Source organism: Drosophila mauritiana, unplaced genomic scaffold, assembly GCF_004382145.1.
Source record: "Drosophila mauritiana strain mau12 unplaced genomic scaffold, ASM438214v1 Y_23, whole genome shotgun sequence".
Taxonomy (NCBI): domain Eukaryota; kingdom Metazoa; phylum Arthropoda; class Insecta; order Diptera; family Drosophilidae; genus Drosophila; species Drosophila mauritiana.
This window is the reverse complement of record NW_022881569.1, coordinates 165,416-184,598: the sequence shown is the minus strand read 5'-3', so window position 1 is coordinate 184,598 and position 19,183 is coordinate 165,416. Positions and strand designations below refer to the sequence as shown.

The window sequence follows — 19,183 nt, the reverse complement described above, 5'->3', positions numbered from 1 at the left end:
TCATACCAGTAGTTAATATGGGAGGCATCTCTTGGGACTCCAAATTTTGTGTGCAAACTATTTGTGATTTAACAAAAACATGTACAAAGTTTTCAGTCTGTAGCTTAATTTTTAGGCTTTATGCCAAAAAAATCGAATTCTGGACCACAGTGCACTGTATAGACAGAAGGGATGAGGAGACCTTATCGACGAAGCTGTTCAATTTAAAGCAAAGACAGTTGTCCTTACTACGACCAGGTCACGAAGATAAAATAAACCCTCTTCAGACTAATTGAATCAGAAGAGACCGAACCTCCAGACCCCGTTCCAACTGCGCGCTGACCGCGCGACTCGCGCCGGTACTCTCCTCGACTATCCTCGCGTACGTATTCCTCGCGTGTCGAGAGTGACAGCCGCGAGCTGCACTTGCGCCGTCCCTTTATAGGCCGCGGGGATCCCGTTATTTCCCCATTTACGCACGGCCCGCTCGGGTACAAGGTCCAACAGTTGTACCGTTAGTTCACCGGTCGACCTCTGTGCCCTTGGTCATTCGAGTCCAAGGTCCAGAGCGGTACCGTTAGTTCACGGTGCATCTTCTTTGTGCCTGTCCGACATCCTCACCGTTACCGTTCGACCCCTGTGCCCTTGGCCCGCTCGAGTCCAAGACCTAACGGGATACCGTTAATTCACGATCTCTCCGCTTTGCCCTGGACGCCTTGCATCGCGGCTGCTGCTGGGCCACTTCTACGCGGGATTTGTGGGGAGTTTTAAGACTCCTCACACAATCTTGTATTGAAATTTATTCGAAATTGCCTCACTAGTATAAGTAAAAAGTAGAGATTGGCTAGAAGCGGAAAGAGACATTACTAAAATATTCAATGATATAAAGCCACAGGAAATTAAAGCGGACAGAGATTCAGCTTTTATGTGCAAGTTAACAACTAACAGAGCATAAGTTTACGTTAAAATTACCCTAGCAACTAAGTAGCTCCAGATAAATAATGCTGACGCGCCCCAACTGAGTTCAGCGCTCTGCGCTAAGAACGGTCAGCAGTGGCAATTGGATACCCATCTTCCGGGGTATCGAAATGCGCTGCATAAATGCTGAGTCGGCTTGCCGACCATGGGTTTATGGCGTGATGCATTAAAGCTAGGGTAGATTCATATTTTTCCACTCTTTTGTATTCAGTCCTAAGCGAGCACTTTATAAATAAAGAACAAGCTACTCCGGCTTCTGCCGTAAAACCAATTGCATTTCATATAATTTATCCACGCTGAGCCCGAAGGCCAGTGTCCAGCAAAGGGGGCAAAGTCACGCCCTCCACCATAATCTGCGTAAGAAGACATTCCGCCTGACTAACATCAGGACCAAAGGATCAATTATCTACGTGGACACCTATCTGCCGGAGCCACCCATCGGAAGAACCTCTGGACAATATGACCAAACCTAACTTGCATAGCTTTGCAAAACTGGTTAAGATCCGAAGGCGTCAATTTCTGTAACAACCAAAAAAATTGTGTATCTGATATAGAAATATTTCACAAGACCGTAAATGAAAAGATAAGAATCATCGGTAGTGAACAAAATATTGCAGATAGGTGTACAAGATTTGAAACAATCTTATACGTACATAATCATAAAACTAAACATAATAGTACCAAACGATCTCCGGCAGACATTTTTCTATATGCAGGCAGCCCAGACTTTAATGTACAACAAAACAAAATCGATAAGATCGAATATCTTAATAAGAATAGGCATTATTTTATAGTTGATATAAAATATAGACAGGCTCCACTCGTAAAGAGTAAAATCACCAATCCATTTAAAAAGACAGGAAAGATTGAACAAGTGGACAGTAAACATTTTGAGAAAACAAACCGCGGCAGGAAAATCGTTCATTATAAATCAAAATTTAAGAACCTAAAAAAGATTAATAAGAGCAAATACGATAATTCCAGACCAGCCAACAAAGCGCAAAGTACGCAACATATTTCTAATAATGCTTAGTTGCATATTATCACTTATCACCATGGTTAAATGCAGAAATATCGAAGTAAATCCAATAAATGGGATGAATATATATCTTATATTCCAAACAGAAACGATGGAAATTTCAACCAGCTACGAATACCATTATTTGAGTATAAACATAACAAAGACAATGCTAATTTCCGAAAATATAGTAACTGACGCAAACGACTATCCCAATGTACCACAGATACAATATTTAGTCGATAAACTAAAACGGGAAATAAATGGATTAAGAATTATTCAGCGAAGCAAAAGAGGTCTTTTGAACGTAGTAGCGAAAGCATATACTTATACTTATTTGGTACATTAGATGAAGACGACAGGTAAGAGCTGGAAGAAAAAATTAATAACACGTCAGAAGGCTCCGAGAAAACCCATGATCTAAATATGATTATCGACATTCAACAGCGGTATAGACATAATTAATATGCTCAAGGTAGAAAAAGAACAAAACCAACAAATGGCGATACTGATATTCAACCTACAGCAGTTTACAAAATACATAAAAGATATAGAGTTAGGTATGCAATTAACTAGACTAGGAATATTTAACCCAAAATTACTAAAACATGATTATTTGAAACACGTAAATTTGGAGAAAATGCTAAAGTTAAAAACAATTTCCAACAATATTTCCTACGTTCCTAGCGAGGTCACTAAAGTTCCGATATTTCAAATAGTTCCATACCCAGATGAACATAACTATATTCTAACCGAGCAAATATTCGATAATATTCGATTATATATCAATCAAATCAGAATAATTACGTGAGTTCAGTTTGAGACCTTATTGTAATCGGTCGGCGTTCTTCAAAAATACAAATATTGTAATCACTTAGTGAAATAAAACTTATATTTTTTTCTCATATAAGTATTGGAAACAATTAATTATATATACAACAATTGCCATATAAGTTATGTTTCAGATTACGTTTATCCGCAATCAACAACAATAATCTGGAATAGAAAAAGTCAAAAGAGATTTACAAAAAAATGGATGCCTAGGCGAGAATGCGAAATAAACTTTACAAAAGTGACCGACTATTACATGCCATGAAAAATAGTCGAGTCAATAAGATGAGTGATATTTTCCACAGAGCGATTGATTCCTCGAACCCAATTTTATCAACCATCTTTTTAAAAGAAAGAGAGGAAAGAACAACTTCCGAAGCAATTATAAGTCTTTTGAAAATACAATCTAATTTTAAACCTGATCCATCAGACAAAATATTTGATTCACATTCTGATTCTGATTCGAGTTCAGATTCGGAAATTTATAATGTAGAATTAGAAGAAGAAGAGGGCGTTTATTTATAAAACAATATATCAAAATATTATTTATTATATTAAAAAGAAACTGGATCATACCAGTAGTTAATATGGGAGGCATCTCTTGGGACTCCAAATTTTGTGTGCAAACTATTTGTGATTTAACAAAAACATGTACAAAGTTTTCAGTCTGTAGCTTAATTTTTAGGCTTTATGCCAAAAAAATCGAATTCTGGACCACAGTGCACTGTATAGACAGAAGGGATGAGGAGACCTTATCGACGAAGCTGTTCAATTTAAAGCAAAGACAGTTGTCCTTACTACGACCAGGTCACGAAGATAAAATAAACCCTCTTCAGACTAATTGAATCAGAAGAGACCGAACCTCTAACAATAAGAGTTAGGCAGAAGGTCGTCTCGCAGACAGTCCTGACGACATTCATAGGGGGACTACGGGGAAACCTTGGTGGGATAGTCAGAGCTCGGAGGCCGTTTTCGCCCACGTTACAATCAGTACCAGAATAGAGACTGCGACAAGTTCAAAAATAGGTCATTATTAATATCAGAAAAGGGACTATAACCGTTACAATCGCAATAGTGTTGCTAACAACAGCCGAAATTCGAGATACTCTGCCATTTTGCCAAACGATGATGCTCCGAACATGCGAACAGTACATCGAATGCTGTGTCTAGGAAAAACACTAATACAACAGGCCTATTACAAACGGACAATGATTTTTTAAATTGGAATCAAACAACAAGACAAACGATACCGGAGCTGAGCATAATTTCAAAGAAGGAGGAAATTTTCGGTCAGGAGGCTCAAAAAACAAACAGGATTCATGAGTAAATTCCAGTTGGACGCGAACTTGCCTTACATACATATAATACATACATATAATAACTAGAATAATAGTGATAATAAAAATTGTTCATTTACATACATCATATAAAGTCATATGACTTAATAAATATAATAAATAATTAAAGCAAATACAAAGGAAATTATTTTAACTACTGTAATTTAAAACATACATTTTCCAAAAAGAAGACATTACATTAAGAAATAAATATTTTATAAAAATAATAAGTAATAAAAAATAAAAATTTATAAAATAAATAAAAATATGAAATCTGTTTATTTCAAAAGTCATATCTTGAGGCACAAAGTGCGGACACAAGCACTCAACATTTTAACAAGTGGAATACCCTAATGACAAATATTCTAATATAAAGTCATATTTGAAATTTTTTCGTTTTATTATTATTCGGCTATTACTATTTCTGAGCTTTATTTAAATAATAATAACGTTAAGGCAATGCAAAACAAAAAAATCGTGTGCAAAAATTCGTATGGCATTACGCATCTTGTTATTCTAGTGTCTTTGGTTCTATCATTTTAAGACAATAGCAATTTAAAATTTCCTTTAAACACGGGAGCAGAAGGCTCTTTTATTGCCCCTAAATTTGTACCGGATAATGCAAAGATTACTTTGGAAAAATCCATCTCTACTACTATTACTACGATTCTACAGGAAAAAAACAAAAACATAAATCATCACGGACCACACCCCTTTAACCTGGCTAGTGAATTTTAAAGAACCAAATTAAAAATTTGTTCGATGGAAACTCCAATTGTTGGAGTATGATTACGAGGTTGAGTACAAGAAAGGTTCACAGAATGTAGTAGCTGATGCGTTGGTCGCGTAAGAATTGATACAAATTGGTTATCCAAATCTAGTCAGTTAGTTACTAATACGAACAGCTGATAGAGCATTAAATGAATTCAAATCAAAATACATCTTTGAGCAGGTCGTAGGGAAAAATAATATTATGTAGGGCAAGTGGTTTATGAAAAGAAAAATGGAGATTTTGTTAAGGAAAACTTACCTTACAAAATAATAATCAATAGTATAAACCGAATTATTCACGAAAAGAATATTAAGTTTTAACAAATATTATATTTCTTTTCAAATTACAGAAAATGCATTTTTTATTAACACGATTCTTAACGATAGCCCTCTCAGAAATAATTAATTACTCCAATCACGTATTTTTCCAGTTCAAAGACAAAAAGTATGTTCTTTCTTATGAATCATATGCTAACTAATATAAGTTTTTATAAAGAAATAATCGATCTAGAATCAGGATATATAAAAAAGGATACAAATATAAGTTTACAATGGGAAGTTACTTACGAACTGAAATTAATAGAATTAATTTTGTCACAGCTATTATCGACTAGATTAAAAAGGGGAAAACTAAATTATGCACTGTTTGGAAATGGTTAGCTGAAACTCCGGATCACTATGATTTCATTAAAATACAAAATAAAATAAACGAGTTAATTGAAAACCATAACCTTAATTTAATATAAATTCCAAATTGTTTAACCAAAATTTAAAATTAATAACATGTCACAAGATTCCGTGAAAACCCATGATCTAAATATGATTATCGACATAATCAACAGCGGTATAGACATAATTAATAAGCTCAAGGTAGAAAAAGAACAAAACCGAGCAAATATTCGATAAATTTTATATATTCAATAACCAAGTATTTCATAAAGATAAAGTAATATTCGACAAATGTATTGTTGGACTTAAAAAACAACAGCAAACTCAGTGCAAATACATTAAAACCCATAGAAATTTCCAAATAAATTATATAGAACCAAATATACTTTTAACGTAAAATATTCCTGAAACTGTTGTCAACCAAGATTGTAAAAACAACCAAATATTAATATCAGGAAACAACATCAATAAAGTTAAAAATTATACCATGCAAATAGATGAGTTCCTAATTTCTAATAATCTAGCAACTAATAATCTAGAGTTTACACAAACACAAAAATTAAGAATAAAATGAATTGTAAAATTTGCGCCTTTATTAACATTATCACAGCGGCCATTATTCATTCATGTGCCTTTTTAGTTAGTGAACACGGGAATGCGAACCCTAAGCATCTGAAATATGGGAAGAAAGAACAGAAATTAAAGATTTGAATCCTCCAAATTTGGTCCCCTGCATCACCCTGGAGGTCTTATCGAACAAAGCTTGGGCACGATCCTGCTGCAGACGGTAGTTGACGAATTTGTTGAACAAATAGCCATACTTGTGGGATTCCACCACGATACGATACTCACCGACAACGAGACTTAACTTCTGCGAAGAAACCTGCGAAGTAAAGTGGGAATTTTTTCATAAGTAAACTTTATTAGTCTGTGCATCCATTATTATATTACGTAGTTGGGCAATTAGATCTCAGATCTCCACCACTACGTTTATACTGTACGTCCAGCCTGCAGATTGTCGCAGCATCCTTCTCGTCGATCTCCTGCACCAGTTTGCCGGAATTTAGTGGTGCCCCATCCCGGCTGTTAAGAGCAGCAGGAAAGCCGTACGCAGACGGGGCCCTTTTCATATCTTCGTTGCGCACACGATGAGTTACCAAAGTGCCGGTGAACTTGCGATTGTTCAGAATAATGGTCTTTTCCATGTTGAGCTGCACATTATATTTTTGGCTCATCGCCTCAATGACAATTTGTATTAAGAAGTTTTTGAAGATCTGCGACTTCTGCCAATCAGTACCTCAGTCGGCGGTACCTGGCACACGTTAATGAAGAACTTCTCTTCACTGTTTGTCTTGAGGCTTTTCGGCTCCACTCGTAAAGAGTAAAATCACCAATCCATTTTAAAAGACAGGAAGGATTGAATAAGTGGACAGTAAACATTTTGAGGAAACAAACCGCGGCAGGAAAATCGTTCATTATAAATCAAAATTTAAGAACCTAAAAAAGGTTAATAAGAGCAAATACGATAATTCCAGACCAGCCAACGAAGCGCAAAGTACGCAACATATTTCTAATAATGCTTAGTTGCATATTATCACTTATCACCATGGTTAAATGCAGAAATATCGAAGTAAATCCAATAAATGCGATGAATAGATATCTTATATTCCAAACAGAAACGATGGAAATTTCAACCAGCTACGAATACCATTATTTGAGTATAAACATAACAAAGACAATGCTAATTTCCGAAAATATAGTAACTGACGCAAACGACTATCCCAATGTACCACAGATACAATATTTAGTCGATAAACTAAAACGGGAAATAAATGGATTAAGAATTATTCAGCGAAGCAAAAGAGGTCTTTTGAACGTAGTAGCGAAAGCATATACTTATACTTATTTGGTACATTAGATGAAGACGGCAGGTAAGAGCTGGAAGAAAAAATTAATAACACGTCAGAAGGCTCCGAGAAAACCCATGATCTAAATATGATTATCGACATTCAACAGAGGTATAGACATAATTAATATGCTCAAGGTAGAAAAAGAACAAAACCAACAAATGGCGATACTGATATTCAACCTACAGCAGTTTACAAAATACATAGGAGATATAGAGTTAGGTATGCAATTAACTAAACTAGGAATATTTAACCCAAAATTACTAAAACATGATTATTTGAAACACGTAAATTTAGAGAAAATGCTAAAGTTAAAAACAAGACAGACCCGAACGAAATTTAGATTATTTCCTACGTTCCTAGCGAGGTCACTAAAGTTCCGATATTTCAAATAGTTCCATACCCAGATGAACATAACTATATTTACGAATTCAGACCGAGTGTTTAATAAAAAAAAGAAAGCAGGAGGTTATTTTATTTATTATTAAACGTTTTATTATTTCCAGTAAAGGAAGAACTAGAGCCTTTGGATTATCACTAGGTTGGATAATGGACTTCGAGGTTGAAGTGGGCTTAGCAGTGTTATCGCGATTGATAACGTACTCAGAACTGAACTAGTGTATGGGGACATGTTTGGGTTTATATAGGCGGATTGGGATAGCTTAAGAGCGAAGTTTAAGAGAATAAAGTTATCAACGTCTATTCTCCCGGAAAGAGAGGTGTCTATTCTCCCGGAAAGAGAGGTGTCTATTCTCCCGTTAAGAGAGGAGCCCCGAAAAATAGTAATTTGAGAATCCTGAGACGATTGTGTGGGCGGAAGTTTTTGTTATTTCAGTTGGCTCGCCAAGTGATGGAATGTTTAGGGGACGTGGACATTGGCTCGCCCCAGAGTCTAGACTTTGGACTTCGGACTTTTGCACTTTGCTGTGTGTAGATGAAAGCTAAGCATAATCGAAGGGCTCTCGATCTTTGAATACATTTCGTACTTAGACATTAATGTGTGTGTGTGATTGTTTACAATAGTGTGCGTGGTTGTGATTGGGGAGTTGTGGGTGTAGATATGTTACTTCCCCATCCTTAAGAAAAAATCCTGTCCTCAGGCGTTTAGAGTAGGGTACAATACAGGGGTATTGGGGGGTGCAGTATTGTCTGTTCCAGGACTTATAATATTTTCATTTTTTTGCGTTTGATTTTTAAATTTAACAATTAACTTTTGGGGTATAGTTTTATATTTATAGATAAAGTACAATACATTACAATAATAACTATCATGATTAATGTTGCAAGTGTTATTATTTTAAAGATATTATTCGTCTGATTGTGTTGTTCGATTATTTCTTTTGCCTGGATGTATTCGAGTGGTTCAAGTTTTGTTACATTATTGTTTACATAGATAGTTTGAGTATAGTCTAACATTGTGCTGGTAATTAATATTTCTTCTAATTGGACCGAACAATTAAATGCTTTTATCATGTTATTGCCTTCTATTATAGTTTCTCTATTGATACAGTTTTGGTTTAGGATAGTCTTGGGAAGGTTCCAAGTTGTGATTATATTAGGTTCTACATATTTTATTTCAAAATCAGAATGTGTTTTACTGTATCTACATTGTGTTGGGATCTGGTTTAGTATACCAATTATACACTTATTTACTACTAAGCTTTGAGAACTTGCCGTGTATGTTTGATTATTGTGTGAAAAATATTTGTCATGTATTGTTTCGGTTAGTATGTAACTTTTTTTTGTTTTGGTTATTTCTCTTGGAATTTGGGATATTATCAGGATTTCGTTTGTATCATATTTAAGCCAAGCTGAAGTTTTAATATTAATAAGTTTTTCAGAATTGACGTGAATTAATGAGTCGTGTTTTAAAAGTTTTGGATTAAAGATACCTAAGCGTGTCAGTTGCAAACCAAGCTCTATGTCTTCAATGTATTCAGTGAATTGTTGTAAGTTGAAAATTATTAGATTTATCATTTGTTCTCCTTCAAAGTTATTATTTAGATGGTTGGTCAATTCGATTCCTTGGTTAATGACTTCTATTACGTGGTTAAGTTCGCTTATTTGTACATTATTTTTAGAGATGTCGGCTATTTTTTGTTGTAATTCTTCTTTATCTTCTTGATCTAAGGTACCGAATAAGTATTTGTAAATTGTTCCCATAAAGTTAACAAGACCGCGTTTACTACGTTTTACAATTCGTATACCGTTCATTTCTCTGTTAAGTTTTTCTACTAGATACTGTATTTGTGGTGAGTTATTAAAATGTTGAGTTTGTTTAATAAGTTCTTCATAAGTATTTTTTGTTTTAGTTAAGTTAATAGATAAGTGATGATATTCGTGGTTTATCGGTAAATCTATTGATCCGGTTTGAAAGATTAGGTAACCGTTTTTGGCCTGGATAGGTGTTACTTCTAGGTATTGTGTGTTAATTGTCGATAGGAGGCATAACATGAGTATCATGCTCGGGAGTAAGCCCGGAATTATCGTTATTATATTTACTTTTATTAATTTTCTTTTTCTTTTTAAACTTAGACTTATAGTGTGTTATATTTCTACCTCTATTTGTTTCTTCGAAATGTTTATCATCTATTTGTCTTACATTTCCTGTTTTTTTGAATGGGTTAGTCGTTTTTGATCTAACTAGAGGGGATTCTTTGAAGTTTGTATCTATGTTAAAGTCGTGTCTATTTTCATTGAGTTTGTCAATTTTGTGTACTTTATTTTGTTGAGTGTTATAGGCAGGGGTTCCTGCAAAAATGAAGATGTCTGCTGGGGTTCGACCAGTTGTGTTGTGTTTTGTTTTGTGATTGTAAATGTAAAGTATTTTTTCAAATTTTGTGAATTGGTTTTCAGGTTCATTTTCGCTTGTTATTATTCTTAATTTTTCATTAACGGTTTTATGAAATCGCTCAATGTCAGAGATTCCATTTTTATTTGTTGTTATATTTAAAGTTACTCCTTCTGATTCTAACCAAATTTTAAGTGCAATGCACATGAAGGCGGAGTCTTTGTCGGCTTTTATTTCTATGGGTTTACCCATATCGTTGAATATGCGTAAAATAGCTCTTTTAGTTTCAAGCCAATCTCTACTATTTACTTCTATCAGGGAGGCGTATTTAGAATAAATGTCAATGCATGATAGGAATTGTTTATTGTTTACTAAGTAAAAATCCATGACATACTTTTCTCTGGGACTAAAGGATTCTGGGGTTGTTTCAAGAATTAATTTTGTGTTTCTATGTTCAGTTTTAGCGATGTTACAGATTTTACATTCGTTTATGATGTTTTGGATAAGTTTTTGGTAATCAGGGTAATAGTAAAGTTCTTTGAACTGAAGTGTAAGTTTTTCTATACCAGGGTGTAATAATTCTTTATGTGTTTTGAGAATGATTTCCTTGAATTGGGCGTATGTTTGAATGTCTATTAGTTTTCTGCTGGTTTTCATAGTTTTAGTGAAACTGTCGGGACTTATGATTTGAATATACGCATTTTGAAATATTTGAAAGTCGATCTCATCAGGAAAGTAAATAACACTTTTCTTAGTGCAAATGTATTCTTTAATGATATCTTTAGCAAGGGTATCAGTTATTTCTTTATAACTGATTTTAATTCTGGTTTTATGGAAATATTTTATTATTTGGACGTCGTCAAAATTGTCTTTTATGAATTCGAATTGTCGGTTATAATAATTAAGAGGTCTTTCTGTTATTGAAATGTGATTTTGATTGTCTTCTTGTGCACTGTGCACAGTAGCTGTTGTGAGCAGGGAAAATGGGTCATCTTCTCCTAGGAAGTTTTCCTTAATTTGAACTCTATATAGGGCGTCAGCTACATGATTTTCTTTACCGGGTAGATATTGAATATTATAATCGTATTCGTTAAGTTTTATCTTCCATCTCTGTAATTTCATATTGGGATCTTTTATGTTATTTAGCCATACAAGTGGTCTATGATCACTTAATATGTCGAACTTTCTACCGAATAGGTAGGACCTGAAATATTTTGTTGCCCATACTATAGCTAATAGTTCTTTCTCTATAGCCGAATAGTTAAGTTCATGTTCGTTTAAAGTTCTGCTTGCATAGCAGATGGGTTTATGTTCTTGGGATAATACAGCACCTATGGCTATATTACTAGCGTCTGTTGTCAGTGAAAATTTCTTTTCGAAGTTGGGGTATATTAGGATTGGATCGGACGTGATAAGTACTTTTAGTTTCTCGAAGGCGGACATGTAATCATTATCTTTTGTGTTAATTACTACTCCTTTCTTTAATTTGGACGTCATAGGTTTTGCTATTTTTGCAAAATTGGGAATGAACTTACGGTAGAATCCGCAGAGTCCAAGGAATGATTTTATTCCTTTTGTGGTTTTAGGAATAGGAAAATTAATAATTGCATTTATTTTGTTAGGGTTTGGTTTTATACCGTCTGTTGTGATAATGTGACCGAGAAATTCTGTTTCTTTCTTCAGAAATTCACATTTATCAAGTTGCAATTTTAGATTAGCTAATCGTAGCTTATCAAATACCTTTTTAGTGACATTATATGTTCTTCCAATGAAGTGGAATAAATGATAATATCATCTAAATAAACTAAACAATCTTTATAAATTAAGTCTTCTAGAAGATTGTTCATGCAGCGTTGAAATGTTGCTGGTGCATTTTTCAGACCAAAAGGCATACGAGTATATTCGTAATGTCCATGTTTTGTTGAAAATGCTGTTTTGGATATTGATTGCTTGTCCATTTGAATTTGATGGAAACCTTTAGCTAAATCAATGGTTGTGAAGTATTGACAGCGTCCAAGCTTGTCTAATATTTCATCCATTACTGGAATAGGGAATTTGTCGTCGATGGTTATTTTATTGAGACTGCGATAGTCTATGACTAATCGAAATTTTGGTTTACCAGAAGCATCACTTTTCTTTGGCACAATCCAAATTGGAGAACAATAGGGGGACTTAGATTTCCTAATTATTTTTTGTTCTATCATTTCGTTGATTTGCCTGTTGACTTCTTGATCAAATGCTTGGGGGTATTTATATGGTTTTTTATAGATACGGTCTTCGTGTTTTGTATGAATGGAATGTTTAATCGTACTCGTGAAGGTCAGAGTTTCACCTTCTTTGTACTGAATAGCAAAACGTGGGAAAGTTGCTCCCTTTCTTCTGTATTTAGATGTTCTAATCTAAATACGTTAGATTCTCTTAACTCGTCATCTAGAGCGTAGTTAGAGGATGTTACTAGAAGGGCTTCTTCTATGTATGGGTTAATAAGAGGGTTTTCCTCAAATTTAGAAGTCTTGGGACACTCATAGGTAGTCTTGGACTCTTCTGGGTTAGATGATCTGGGGCACTGATTGGATGCTGACTCATCTATTTTTAAGTGGTGTTTCCGCTTAATTTTCTGGAGATGTTTCTCCTTTTTTTGTATATGTAGAGGGGTTTCCTCTGAATTGGATGATCTGGGGCACTCATTGATGGCCTTGGATTCATCTGTTTGGATGTGGTCGTACCACATTTTAAATGTGTAGCCATTTATAATGACTGTTTGTGTTGAATAATTAATCTGAGTGTTAGTTGGTTCTAAATAATTTCTGCCTAACAGTAAGTCATATTTTTCTGAAAAGTTTTGAATATAGAATGTTTGTTTAATGGGACAAAGTTTGCTTGACTACAATGAAACGCTTTGATTTACCGTTATAATGCCATTAATAGTGTGGACTTTAACTTTAGAAGGTTTGATTGGGAAATTAAAGAAATTTTGTTTCATAATATTAATTGACGAACCGGTGTCTACTAAGCATTTGAGAGTAATATTATTCATTGTAATTTTTAAGAATGGGTTTCCTCCTCCTCTGAATCGCTTTCTAATTCCGAGGCTGGTTGAAGAAAATTTTCGCATCCTGTATCCATTCTGTATTGGGCACTATCACTTTCTCTCTGTCGTTTGACGGGAGGGTTTGGGGCACTATTATTTCTTTGTTGAAAATTTAATGGATTCTGGACTCTTCCTGTATTTAATTTTTGTGTGAGTTCTCTTGCTAACCTTGGATTTAGTTTGCAGGGTTTCGGAGTAGTGCTTGGATTTGACTTAGTTGTGTTATGCATAGCATTGCTCACGAAATTTTGATAGTTTCCCTTATTCTTAGAGGTTTGGGGTTGGATTTTGTTAGGATCGGAATAATTTTGGGGTCTTGTTCTGTCATTGAAAGTTATTTCGTATACGCCTTCTTGTTGCGCTATTTGTTTGAGTTTAGATACTGTCGTAATGTCAAATCTAGCAAGAGTCATAAATAACCTATCGGGCAATTTTCTCATGATTAATCTTTGATTGTATTATTTAATGCATTTGTGTATATTACAGTATTATTGATATCATTTTCTAGCATAAGTTTATTCAATATCGTGAATGATTTCATTTATAATTCTTCGACGAACTTAGGGATACTTCCGTTGAAGGGTGTGTTGTAAATACGACGGAGTAGTTCTTCACATGGTGTTTGGGTTTTATACTCGCTGATGAGCGCATTCATAAGGGTTGGCCAGGTTGTTGCTCCGGATAACTGGGATACACGTTGAGCATCTCCTGCAAGTTGCATTTCAATTGCGCTGAAGAATACATGCCTTTGCCTGATGTCCGTTGATGGATAGAGCTGAAGTATGAACTCAATCCTTCGGATAAAGGCACTGAGTTCTTGGGTGTTACCGCTGAATATTGGTATTTGCCTAATTTGGCTTAGGGCTTGATTAAGATGGGATTCCGATAACAATTGTACTTGCTCGGTTGCCATGGTTGTTGGTTTTATTATTTTTCGTTTTTTGTTTTTACACATTCGTTAACCGTATGCAGTAGGTTTGACTATTATTATTCAACCACCGATTATACGTAGTTCTTTTGCGGATAAAAAGAGTTAATTGTATTACGATATTATGTTCACTTTTAGCGCCGATTCGCGTGGTTCAATCTTAAAAGATACGCTTGGTCGTACAAGGATCTTTTGTCACTAGATTGATATTTGTAAACAATTCGCACAACTTTTTCTATTTATCCTACCGACTGCGCCATTTACGAATTCAGACCGAGTGTTTAATAAAAAAAAGAACACAGGAGGTTATTTTATTTATTATTAAACGTTTTATTATTTCCAGTAAAGGAAGAACTAGAGCCTTTGGATTATCACTAGGTTGGATAATGGACTTCGAGCTTGAAGTGGGCTTAGCAGTGTTATCGCGATTTATAACGTACTCAGAACTGAACTAGTGTATGGGGACATGTTTGGGTTTATATAGGCGGATTGGGATAGCTTAAGAGCGAAGTTTAAGAGAATAAAGTTATCAACGTCTATTCTCCCGGAAAGAGAGGTGTCTATTCTCCCGTTAAGAGAGGAGCCCCGAAAAATAATAATTTGAGAATCCTGAGACGATTGTGTGGGCGGAAGTTTTTGTTATTTCAGTTGGCTCGCCAAGTGATGGAATGTTTAGGGGACGTGGACATTGGCTCGCCCCAGAGTCTAGACTTTGGACTTCGGACTTTTGCACTTTGCTGTGTGTAGATGAAAGCTAAGCATAATCGAAGGGCTCTCGATCTTTGAATACATTTCGTACTTAGACATTAATGTGTGTGTGTGATTGTTTACAATAGTGTGCGTGGTTGTGATTGGGGAGTTGTGGGTGTAGATATGTTACTCTATATTCTAACCGAGCAAATATTCGATAAATTTTATATATCAATCAAATCAGAATAATTACGTGAGTTCAGTTTGAGACCTTATTGTAATCGGTCGGCGTTCTTCAAAAATACAAATATTGTAATCACTTAGTGAAATAAAACTTATATTTTTTTCTCATATAAGTATTGGAAACAATTAATTATATATATAACAATTGCCATATAAGTTATGTTTCAGATTACATTTATTCCACAATCAACAACAATAATCTGGAATCGAAAAAGTCAAAAGAGATTTACAAAAAAATGGATGCCTAGGCGAAGATAACTATATTCTAACCGAGCAAATATTCGATAAATTTTATATATCAATCAAATCAGAATAATTACGTGAGTTCAGTTTGAGACCTTATTGTAATCGGTCGGCGTTCTTCAAAAATACAAATATTGTAATCACTTTGTAGTATTGTAAAACTTATATTTTTTTTTCATATAAGTATTGGAAACAATTAATTATATATATAACAATTGCCATATAAGTTATGTTTCAGATTACGTTTATTCCGCAATCAACAACAAATGGAATGCCTAGGCGAGTATGCGAAATAAACTTTACAAAAGTGACCGACTATTACATGCGACTATTACGAGCGATTGATTCCTCGAACCCAATTTTATCAACCATATTTTTAATAGAAAGAGAGTGAAAAAATAGGAAAGAACGACTTCCGAAGCAATTATAAGTCTTTTGAAAATACAATCTAATTTTAAACCTGATCCATCAGACAAAATATTTGATTCACATTCTGATTCTGATTCGAGTTCAGATTCGGAAATTTATAATGTAGAACTAGAAGAAGAAGAGGGCGTTTATTTATAAAACAATATATCTAAACCCATTTATTATATGGTATTAAAAAGAAACTGGATCATACCAGTAGTTAATATGGGAGGCATCTCTTGGGACTCCAAATTTTGTGTGCAAACTATTTGTGATTTAACAAAAACATATACAAAGTTTTCAGTCTGTAGCTTAATTTTTAGGCTTTATGCCAAAAAAATCGAATTCTGGACCACAGTGCACTGTATAGACAGAAGGGATGAGGAGACCTTATCGACGAAGCTGTTCAATTTAAAGCAAAGACAGTTGTTCTTACTACGACCAGGTCACGAAGATAAAATAAACCCTCTTCAGACTAATTGAATCAGAAGAGACCGAACCTCTAACAATAAGAGTTAGGCAGAAGGTCGTCTCGCAGACAGTCCTGACGACATTCATAGGGGGACTACGGGAAACCTTGGTGGGATAGTCAGAGCTCGGAGGCCGTTTTCGCCCACGTTACAATCAGTACCAGAATAGAGACTGCGACAAGTTCAAAAATAGGTCATTATTAATATCAGAAAAGGGACTATAACCGTTACAATCGCAATAGTGTTGCTAACAACAGCCGAAATTCGAGATACTCTGCCATTTTGCCAAACGATGATGCTCCCAGTACATCGAATGCTGTGTCTAGGAAAAACACTAATACAACAGGCCTATTACAAACGGACAATGATTTTTTAAATTGGAATCAAACAACAAGACAAACGATACCGAAGCTGAGCATAATTTCAAAGAAGGAGGAAATTTTCGGTCAGGAGGCTCAAAAAACAAACAGGATTCATGAGTAAATTCCAGTTGGACGCGAACTTGCCTTACATAGTTATATCAAAGACACTAGAATAACTATCATATAATAACTAGAATAATAATGATAATAAAAATTGTTCATTTACATACATCATATAAAGTCATATGACTTAATAAATATACTAAATAATTAAAGCAAATACAAAGGAAATTATTTTAACTACTGTAATTTAAAACATACATTTTCCAAAAAGAAGACATTACATTAAGAAATAAATATTTTATAAAAATAATAAGTAATAAAAAATAAAAATTTATAAAATAAATAAAAATATGAAATCTGTTTATTTCAAAAGTCATATCTTTAGGCACGAAGTGCGGACACAAGCACTCAACATTTTTAATTTTTCACGCGTCGCAAGTGAAATACCCTAATGACAAATATTCTAATATAAAGTCATATTTGAAATTTTTCGTTATATTATTATTCGGCTATTACTATTTCTGAGCTTTATTTAAATAATAATAACGTTAAGGCAATGCAAAACAAAAAAATCGTGTGCAAAAATTCGTATGGCGTTACGCATCTTGTTATTCTAGTGTCTTTGGTTCTATCATTTCAGGACAATAGCAATTTAAAATTTCCTCTAAACACGGGAGCAGAAGGCTCTTTTATTGCCCCTAAATTTGTACCGGATAATGCAAAGATTACTTTGGAAAAATCCATCTCTATTACTATTACTACGATTCTACAGGAAAAAAAATAAAAACATAAATCATCACGGACCACACCCCTTTAACCTGGCTAATGAATTTTAAAGAACCAAATTAAAAATTTGTTCGATGGAAACTCCAACTGTTGGAGTATGATTACGAGGTTGAGTACAAGAAAGGTCCACAGAATGTAGTAGCTGATGCGTTGGTCGTGTAAGAATTGATACAAATTGGATATCCAAATCTAGTCAGTTAGTAATCTAGTCTAGTTACTAATACGAACAGCTGATAGACCAATATCATGAATTCAAATCAAAATACATCTTTGAGCAGGTCGTAGGGAAAAATAATATCATGTAGGGCAAGTGGTTTATGAAAAAAAACATGGAGATTTTGTTAAGGAAAACTTACCTTACAAAATAATAATCAATAGTATAAACCGAATTATTCACGAAAAGAATATTAAGTTTTAACAAATATTATATTTCTTTTCAAATTACAGAAAATGCATTTTTTATTAACACGATTCTTAACGATAGCCCTCTCAGAAATAATTAATTACTCCAATCACGAATTTTTCCAGTTCAAAGACAAAAAGTATGTTCTTACTTATGAATCATATGCTGACTTATTCTACGTAACTAATATAAGTTTTTATAAAGAAATAATCGATCTAGAATCAGGATATATAAAAAAGGATACAAATATAAGTTTACAATGGGAAATTACTTACGAACTGATATTAATAGAATTAATTTTGTCACAGCTATTATCGACTAGATTAAAAAGGGGAAAACTAAGTTATGCACTGTTTGGAAATGGTTAGCTGAAACTCCGGATCACTATGATTTCATTAAAATACAGAATAAAATAAACGAGTTAATTGAAAACCATAACCTTAATTTATTATAAATTCCAAATTGTTTAACGAGATAAAATCACTTTCTGAATATTTAAAAAACATTTTTATTGATCAAGAATTGCCGTTAAAAAAACATCGCTTACGATTGTTAACATTCTACTAAAACGAAAAATAAATGGATTAAGAATTATTCAGCGAAGCAAAAGAGGTCTTTTGAACGTAGTAGGGAAAGCATATACTTATACTTATTTGGTACATTAGATGAAGATGACAAGGAAGAGCTAGAAGATAAAATTAATAACATGTCAGAAGACTCCGTGAAAACTCATGATCTAAATATGATTATCGACATAATCAACAGCGGTATAGACATAATTAATAAGCTCAAGGTAGAAAAAGAACAAAACCGAGCAAATATTCGATAAATTTTATATATTCAATAACCAAGTATTTCATAAAGATAAAGTAATATTCGACAAATGTATTGTTGGACTTAAAAAACAACAGCAAACTCAGTGCAAATACATTAAAACCCATAGAAATTTCCAAATAAATTATATAGAACCAAATATACTTTTAACGTGGAATATTCCTGAAACTGTTGTCAACCAAGATTGTAAAAACAATCAAATATTAATATCAGGAAACAACATCAATAAAGTTAAAAATTGTACCATGCAAATAGATGAGTTCCTAATGAGTTCCTAATAATCTAGCAACTAATAATCTAGAGTTTACACAAACACAAAAATGAAGAATAAAATGAATTGTAGAATTTGCGCCTTTATTAACATTATCACAGCGGCCATTA

At 33.9% G+C, this 19,183-nt stretch overlaps 1 protein-coding gene across 1 annotated transcript; it reads right to left on the bottom strand.

The window, feature by feature from the left end:
- Positions 1 to 6,219: 6,219 nt before the first annotated feature.
- Positions 6,220 to 19,181, bottom strand: LOC117150024. The gene is given in 5 exon segments (XM_033316898.1): positions 6,220 to 6,255; positions 6,323 to 6,466; positions 6,535 to 6,563; positions 6,566 to 6,866; positions 19,173 to 19,181. Coding segments are annotated over 5 exon segments (519 nt in total).
- Positions 19,182 to 19,183: the final 2 nt, after the last annotated feature.